The sequence below is a fragment of the Pelodiscus sinensis genome, chromosome 6 (assembly GCF_052426305.1).
Source record: "Pelodiscus sinensis isolate ZL-2025 chromosome 6, ASM5242630v1, whole genome shotgun sequence".
Classification (NCBI taxonomy): domain Eukaryota; kingdom Metazoa; phylum Chordata; order Testudines; family Trionychidae; genus Pelodiscus; species Pelodiscus sinensis.
The window spans coordinates 70,750,633-70,759,430 of NC_143057.1; the positions used below are offsets into that span (position 1 = coordinate 70,750,633).

The window sequence follows — 8,798 nt, forward strand, 5'->3', positions numbered from 1 at the left end:
GGGACTTGTGTCGAAGGCTTACATCAGTGCCATCTTCAATGGATCTCCTGGCTGTTCCTCTCCTGAGGCCCGGAAGGCCCAAAGGACTGACATGGCCAGGAACACCACAGTCATCCGTCGAGGGATCTCCTGGCTGTTCCTCTCCTGAGGCCCGGAAGGACCAAAGGATCGAGGTGGCCAGCAACACCACAATCGTCCTCCCTGCGCCTAACTTATGTTTTTGAATGTGTACTGTACTGCATATTGTAACCATTTTTTTCTGCTTGTTTGTTGCTATGTAAATATAGTTTCTGGTTTACATCTTTACTGAAAAGTCTCAAGTATTTCTTTATGCGCCGCGAACCAATGACCACTGAAAAAGCCCCCCCCCCCGGTGATAGAGTCATGAATTTGTTGTCCACAGTTGTAACCCTCTTTAAATTGAAGTGGCTAATTGGCATCTCACATAATTTCTGTACAGTTACTAGAGGAACACAATAACCACACAAGATTGAAATGAAAACAGAACTTTTTATTTACAAAGGAGGGGGGGGGAGCTTTAACTGCGAGAAGGAGGGGGGGACCTTTAACTGCGAGAAGGAGGGGGGGGGAGCTTTAACTGTGAGAAGGAGGGGGGGACCTTTAACTGCGAGAAGGAGGGGGGGGAGCTTTAACTGCGAGAAGGAGGGGGGGACCTTTAACTGCGAGAAGGAGGGGGGGGAGCTTTAACTGCGAGAAGGAGGGGGGGGCAGTTACTGGGACGGGTGGCCCCTGCGAGCGCCCCTCTGGGGGCGGACCTGCCCACGCTGGGCAGACCGCGTTGGGGCAGCCTGCACGCTGAGGTGCCCACGAGTAGGAGCACGAGTAGGAGCACGAGTAGGAGCACGAGTAGAAGCACGAGTAGGAGCACGGTCTTCAGGGTCAGGAGCAGGACCATGAGCAGGGTCAGGGTCAGGAGCATGAGCAGGGTCAGGGTCAGGAGCATGAGCAGGGTCAGGGTCAGGGTCAGGAGCATGAGCAGGGTCAGGGTCAGGAGCATGAGCAGGGTCAGGGTCAGGAGCATGAGCAGGAGCAGGAGCAGGGAGAGGAGCAGGAGCTGGGAGAGGAGCAGGGATAGGAGGGGGCATGGGCTGTGCTCCCGGAGGGATGGCGGGGGCATGCGGTCCGGCCATGCCATAGTGGATGGCATGTATTAAATGTGCCGTCAGGGTGCCCATTGTGGCACGCATCTCGCGGCATTCCTCCAGGAACGCAGCCCATCCCTCCTGCCGCCACTCCTGGTCCCCCTGCACACGCTCCGCAATGGAGGTCTGGATCCCCTCCACCGCGGTGACATGACGCCGAAGCAGCTGGTCCCGGTGTCGGAGCCTGGTCCTCCGGGCTTGGGCAGCTGGGGGTGCCGCTGCTGCTGGAGTCGCTGGTCTGGTGCTGGGTCCCGCTGCAGGGAAGAGAAGAAAGGACGGGTCAGTCAGGCAGGCCATCCACTGTCCCCACACTTCCATGCCCTCCACCCCAGAGCCCCAGGTGACCGCACAGTTGTGGCTTGGGCCCACTCAGTTCCCCTCCTGCTCCCGGGGGGTGTTGTATGTTGGCAAGAAGGACCACCCCTGGGAGTAGGGTCCTCCTTGCAGTATTGTAAGCACCGGTCTGTATCCTGGCTCCGTGCAGGGCAGGAGGGTGCTTGTGCTGCGTTCACCTGTGGAACTCCCTGCCGGTGGACACTGTGAAAAGCTTAGGGCTAATCACTGGTGTTTGACAGGGAGCGAGATGCATCCCCACGCAGTGCCTGGGAGCACACCTGTCAGTGGCGGTCTGGGCTCTCAGATCCCATTGCGTGCGATATCTCCTGGTCAGAACCAGAAAGGGTGACTGGGTGGGGGGATGTCCCATCCTTGCAGCAAAACTCAGGGGCCCATCTCCCTCCCACTATCCCTCCCGCAAGCCTGGTAGCCCAGGGACAGGTGTGGCCGCAGTGGGGACTTCCCTCGGGGAACCTGCCAAGGCACTGGGAGCAGGTGAGCGGCTCGGTGGCGGTCCACGGTCACAGGACTGTGACGCTGCACTTATCCCAGGAGCAGCTGGCTGTGCCTCACAGCCAGGCCTGGGACAGTGTGCCATTCCCTGTGCTGCACCCCTTGGTGGAGCAGCAGGCTCTGGGCTGAGTCCCTCGGGCCCTGGCCGGTTCCAGCCGGCATCCACCCTTCCCCCTGATCCCGCTGAAATGTGTGTGAGAAGCACGGTCCCAGCCGTGCCCGCAGCTGCCTGCCACGGCCACCTGCCGCTCAGTCACCAGGCTGCACGTGGTTGCACGTGCTGCTAACTGCCGCATGCTATGCAGCGTGCAGCTCTCGTGGCCTGAGTGACATGCTCTCCCCTTCCCCCCTCCGGACACTTGGGTCTCGCTCCCCCCCGCCCTCTGCCCCCCGCCCTTTGGGAGTGTAACCTTCAAAGACTCACCAGTGGGTTCCTCCCCGGCCACAGAGGAGCTGCTGGAGGGGGCCTGCTGGGTGGCAACGCTGGCCTCCTCTCCCGAAGCGCCGCCGCTGTCGTCTTCCTCCTCCGGTTCGGTGGGACGAATGATCGGGGGGTGCTGGCAGGTGTCAACGGGGACAGCTGGGCCTTGCGGGGCTGGCTCGCCCAAAAATGAGTTCAGCCGCTCAAAATAGGGGCAGGCATCAGGCCCTGCTCCCCTCCCCTCCGTGGCCCGCACGTACCCCAGCCGCAACTCCTTAACCTTCGAGCGGACCTGCTCGCAGTTGCGGCTGGGGTGCCCTTGCTGGGCGAGGTTCCGGGCCATCCGGGTGTACAGCTCAGCATTCCGGCGGCGGGACTGGAGGTCATGGAGACCCTCCTCCTCCTCCCACAGGTCCAGGAGGGCCTCCAGCTCCCTGGGGGTCCAGGATGGGGCCCTGCGCTTCCGGCCCCTGGGGGCTTCCTCCTCTGCCCCGGGTGACGGTGGCTGACCACCTCGAGCTGCCATGCCTCCGCTGAGGTGGCTGGGCAGCACACTTGCCACGTCGCAGAGCTGGGAAGGGAGGTCTCTGAGGGCCTCCTGCCACGTGCGGCCAGTAGCGTGCTGGCTCTTTAAGCCCTCGGGTAATGCGGAAGTCCGTGGCTTCTACGGGGTCTCCCGCCGTCCAAACCGCTTTTTTACGTTTCTTCTGCTTTTCCGGAAAAGCTGTCTACACTGGCCCTTTTCCGGAAAAGCTTTTCTGGAAAAAGGACTTATGCCCGAGCGGGAGCATCGTACGGTTTCCGGAATAGCGGCTGATTTTGTACAGTACAGCATCGTTGCTTTTCCGGAAATTCAAGGGCCAGTGTAGACAGCTCGCGGCTTATTCCGGAAAAGCGGCTGATTCTCCGGAATAAGTGGCCCAGTGTAGACACACCCTATGGCTGTGTCTAGACTGGCCAGTTTTTCTGGAAAATTAGCAGCTTTTCTGGAAAAACTTGCCAGCTGTCTACACTGGCCGCTTGAATTTCCGGAAAAGCACTGACGATCTCATGTAAGATTGTCAGTGCTTTTCCAGAAATACTATGCTGCTCCCGTTCGGGCAAAAGTCTTTTTCCAAAAGACTAGTGCACAAAAGGGCCAGTGTAGACAGCACAGTAGTGTTTTCCGCAAAAAAGCCCCGATCGTGAAAATGGCGATCGGGGCTTTTTTGCGGAAAACCGCGTCTAGATTGGCCACGGACGCTTTTCCGCAATAAGTGCTTTTGCGGAAAAGCATCCTGCCAATCTAGACGCGCTTTTCCGAAAATGGTTTTAATGGAAAAGTTTTCCATTAAAAGCATTTTCGGAAAATCATGGCAGTGTAGACATAGCCTGTTTATTTGTATTCATGAAAGAAAATCATTGGCTTTTACAGAGTCCTACAGATTATTGCTAAGAGCTTCATTTAAAACAGTTCAAAATATGAAAGGTCATAGTCAAAAGTCACTAGAAAGGGCCTACGTCATAGCCATTTGCATCAATTTTTATTGGTCAAAGGGAATAAGAGATTGTTTTCTTTGCTGCACCAACTTAAATCGGCTGATGGCTGCCATCCTGGCATTTCTCATCACAACCACCAGATTCAAGGTGGTGGAACTGAGAACAGAATCTCATCACCAATACAAGGGTTGATGGGAGAGGAAAGGGAATGGGGGAAAGTCTGGCATTTTTAACTCCCACCAAAGACTGGGGCTTCTGAAATGAAATTCAAGCAGTTTCTTGGCCTCTGGTAGGGCTCTGCTGTGACTCATCCAGACCACTTCTTCCTGTGTGCAGGAACATTACATTGGTGGAACAGGGCACGTGCAATCCTTGCAGACCCTGGAGTAGAGCTCTGCCAAGGCATAGCTTGGAGAGGGAGGAGTCATGGCTAGAGAATACTCAAGATAATCCAGGCTGCTGCAAAGTACAACAGAGAGCAATTGCAGCAGAATGCAACAGTCCTTGGGATTTCTCTGTTCTCCAGGGGATGCAAATGTCCTTGTCCTGCCTGTAGTTTTTTATGGAGGTTATTAGTTTAGTCAGCACAGAGACTCCAAGCCACTCTAGATTGAACTAGAAAAGTAGCTGGGATAGTGGTGGTGGAAGCCTAGTTCAAAGGAAATGGCTGAAGTGCCCCTTTACTGACTTTGCCTTTAATGATGGTAAGTACCAGTAAACCTTGCTTTTAGTACATTGCTCTCTCCTAAAACATTTTTTCTAATGGAATTACATGTAGAAAAGCTCAAAGTATTTTCTGTCCTTAAAAAAAATAAACCCCAAGAAGGTCATAGCCTTTTAAAGAGCTTTGCTGCAGTGAAAGACACTTCTGGATTGGCATGAACTCAGATTGTTTCTCTAATGTATTAAAAACCTATTTACCAAAGAAATCTCTTTCTTTTCAGACAGATTGGTAAAGTCTGATTGGTAAATACATTTGTTTAATAACACAACAGTATATCTTCATCCCAAGTAAACATAAATCTTAGTAAATTACAGTATAACGGCTGCATCAGTGTTCAGAATCACAGAATACCCTTCTTCCACTATCTCTTTTATGTTGCCTATATGTGCATAGGAAAGTTGTTGGTTTAATAGCCCTGAATCCTGAACTCCTCTGTTTATCCAAAAAACAGGTACTATAGAACATGGGCTGGGGTCTTGCATAGCAGCATCCATGAGTAATGCATTCTACCATCTCCAGCTGGCTAACAGATGCCATCTTATCCTGGAGAAAGAATATCCTAGCCACGAGTATTCATGCCTTCATTACCTCATGGCTGAACTACAGCAATGAGTTATACCTGGGCAAGAAACCTTCACTATTTAAGAAACAACAGCTAATACTGAATGCTGCAGCATTTCTCCTTAGGAGTTAGTCTGCTATCAGTACATGAAAACTGTCTTCCACTCTCTATACTGGCACCCCATAAACTATTAAATCAAGCTCTCAGTCACTACCTTCAAAGCACTCCATGCCCCATGCACAGGATATTTACCAGACTGTCTAAAGCTCTGGGAATGAAGACCATTTACAACTGCTCTGCTCCTCTGGAACAATGGAGTCCTCAATAATAAGAATAAAACTCAGCTGCGCAGGAGATGAAACTTTCTTTGGATTGGCCAGAAACCATGAAAATAACTTCTCCAGGAACTAACAACAATCACAATCCTGACCACTTTCCACTTTGACCTTGCCTTCTCTAACAACTGTAACAAAACCATATACAAAATCTTACCAAAGAAGACAGTCTACTGCATCTTTCTTTCTCTGGGGAGAGGTTGAGACAATAACACATGTCAGATGTGTAAAGGTATTGGTTAGCGCACTACTGAAAGGTGTTTTGACAGTATAGTGATGAGTGTGGTATAAAAGCCTACATTGCACAGAATATGCCTCAGAGGTGCAAGCTTCGCTCCACAAAACCTTTTACACATACTCATTTTAGAAAATTAACCAAGATACACAGTGCACTCTCTTTACAAAGGTATTGTTTATAGAGTGCTTGCTTATAAAGGAAAGCTATGTCTACCAGTGCTTAGATCCCCAATATGTCAAACTCAGTAAACTAACCTTGCATTCACAGAGTGCAAGGCCAAAAATAATCACTGTGGTCATATACTCTGACCTCTCACATAACATAGGCTATAGAAGTGCCTATGTTATATGAGAGTTCCTAGAGCAGACCTTTAAGAAAAACATCTAATTTGAATTTTAAAATTGTCAGAGAGGGAGAATCCACCATGACCCATGGTCAATTGTTCCATTGCCTTATTATACCATATTTCCAGTCTGAATTTGTCTAACTTCAACTTCCATCCATTGGACTATAATATACCTTTCTCTTCTAGACTGAAGAGTTCATTGTTAAATATTTATTTCACATGCAAGAATCTCTGGAGATATTTAAGAACAGGTTAGATAGACATCTGTCAGGGATGGTGTAGACGGAGCTTGGTCCTGCCTTGAGAGCGGGGGGCTGGACTCGATGACCTCTCGAGGTCCCTTCCAGTCCTATTATTCTATGATTCTATGATTCTATGAATCTTAGAAACTCAATTAAGTTAAATAGATTGAGTCCCTTAAATCTATCACTTTAAAACATGTTTTTTCTATTCCTTTCATCATCCTCTTGGTTCTGCTTTGAACGTTCTCCAATTTATCAACATCTTTCCTGAACTGTGAACCCCAGAACTGGACACAATATTCCAGCAGCAGTCACACCAGTGCCAAACACAGAGCTAAAATAGTACCCCTATATGCATGTAAGGATCTTATTAATTTGTCCACCACATTGAACTGGGAGTTCATATTCAGCTGATATTCTACTACAACCTCCTAATCTTTTTCAGACTCCATTTCTCAGGATAGAGACACACATCCTATAAATATGGCCTACATTTACACTTAGACATATTTTAGAAGCTCTCCAGAACGTTCATAACTGCCTTCCAATGCTGTCACTATATTAAAGATAACATTTGCATGTGATTTTAAAATGCATGTCCTATTCTGGACAGTCAGGCCACATAATATTAAAAGCATTCCTCTAAATAAAACTAATAGGCTGCGTCTAGACTGGCAAGTTATTCCACAAAAGCAGCTGCTTTTGTGGAAAAACTTGCCAGCTGTCTACACTGGCCGCTTGAATTTCTGCAAGAACACTGACAATCTCATGTAAGATTGTCTGTGTTCTTGCGGAAATACTATGCTGCTCCCATTCGGGCAAAAGCCCTCTTGTGCAAATGCTTTTGCGCAAGAGCGCCAGTGTAGACAACGTGGTATTGTTTTGTGCAAAAAAGCCCCGAGTGCGAAAATGGCGATCGGGGATTTCTTGCACAAAACCGCGTCTAAATTATTACGGACGCTTTTCCGCAAAAAGTGTTTTTGCGGAAAAGCGTCCATGCCAATCTAGACGCTCTTTTCCGCAAATGCTTTTAACCGAAAAACTTTTCCACTAAAAGCATTTGCGGAAAATATGCCAGTCTAGACATAGCCATAGAGTTTACAGTTCACAGTCAGCTCTTTATATTCTTGGACCGTACTATGCCAGATGGACAGAGGTAGTGCTAAGCCTTTTGTTTCAGGTACATCTTATGAAGCAATTTGCACTTGAAAAAGGCAATGCGTATGCGTCATCCTCCCTTTGTAGCTGGCCAGCTCCATGGGCCAATCCTTCCTTCATCACATGTAAGGCCCTAAAGACAAATAGTACAGAAACAGGTATTGTGCCTGGTCCTTGTGCATCCATGCTAGGGCCAGGTACAATCTGGCCCTTTATGAGATATACTACTTTAGATAGGTATGCACTATATGCGGGGCATATGGTTCCTAGCTCGAGAAGACATATTTGCATGGACTGTCATTGAGATAGCATGCTAGGAACAGAATGTAACTGCAGCAGTGCAAGTGACAAGAGGGATTAGCCATCCTGTGAATTAGCCCAACAGAAAGCCTACATATGCAATCTGGGCACTCATATTGAAATAGTTGCCTTCTGTTTTTAGCAAGCTAGCTCAATGACATCTCCTCAAACTGGAAGTCACACCCTCAGTGCTAAGTATAGAGACCCTAAGACTATAAACTCCTTGAGACAGGGTATCATCATATGTTTGAACAGCACCTACCCCACTGGGGGGATGGTCTACAATTGGAGTCCAATACAAATAACAGTCTTATTGAATGAAGGGAACAGTGTTTTCAGAGTACACTTTGCACATTTGTAGCATACATAAAAATATCAATGTATAGTAAAAAAGTGAATTTTACCTGAAAGAATGTATAGGCATTCCAGTGGTAACTCCTTTAAATGAATCCTTGTTAAGTATGCAAATGTTACATATCAATATGTTCTAATATGCAAAATATCTGGAGAATAATTTCTCTGTTCTATATTAAAGATGAAGGTTCACAGAGCTCTTCCTTTGACCAGGGAGAAACCACCGGCCTTTGGCCGAAACAGTACTATAATCCCTGCAGCACCTCCAGCAGTTCATAAATCATCGCCTGACATGAGGCCTGCAGCCCCTCTGTAGCAGTTAATAGGAAGAGCGATTTTTCAAGGAAAGCTGCAAGAGAGATAAGTGTACTCGTGCGGCTAATGGGCTTCAATTTGTAGTGTGCTGTGAGGCATAGAGATGAGATCTGCAAATCACACCATTTCTTACTTGACACAAACTCTACTTTGGTAATAAAATCTACCCTACAATTAGCCAAGTGATGTAGACCTTATGGAAAATTAAGTGTATGTGTATAGGGGTGCAGAGAGAAGGAGACGTGTTCAGTTTGTTTTTGTTTATCTAAGCTAGTTTGCTTCTCATTTTCATGCACCTGCAGTTGTTCTGAC

General features: G+C 48.5%; 1 protein-coding gene across 1 annotated transcript; it reads right to left on the bottom strand.

Moving 5' to 3' along the window:
• Positions 1-669: 669 nt before the first annotated feature.
• Positions 670-3,363, bottom strand: LOC142830642 (uncharacterized). Its single transcript, XM_089779310.1, has 2 exons — positions 2,437-3,363; positions 670-1,417 (listed from the first exon to the last, which is right to left on the bottom strand). Exons 1-2 carry the CDS (start codon positions 2,957-2,959, stop codon positions 732-734), a joined length of 1,209 nt encoding a protein of 402 aa, XP_089635436.1. The 5' UTR covers positions 2,960-3,363; the 3' UTR covers positions 670-731.
• Between the last annotated feature and the right edge of the window lie 5,435 nt (positions 3,364-8,798).

Excerpts from the sequence above, each read along its gene's own strand:
- LOC142830642 (XM_089779310.1), bottom strand. The coding sequence starts at position 2,959 with ATGGCAGCTCGAGGTGGTCAGCCACCGTCACCCGGGGCAGAGGAGGAA. Across the intron at positions 1,418-2,436 it reads GGCCGGGGAGGAACCCACTG|CGGGACCCAGCACCAGACCA; the intron begins GTGAGTCTTTGA and ends TCTTCCCTGCAG.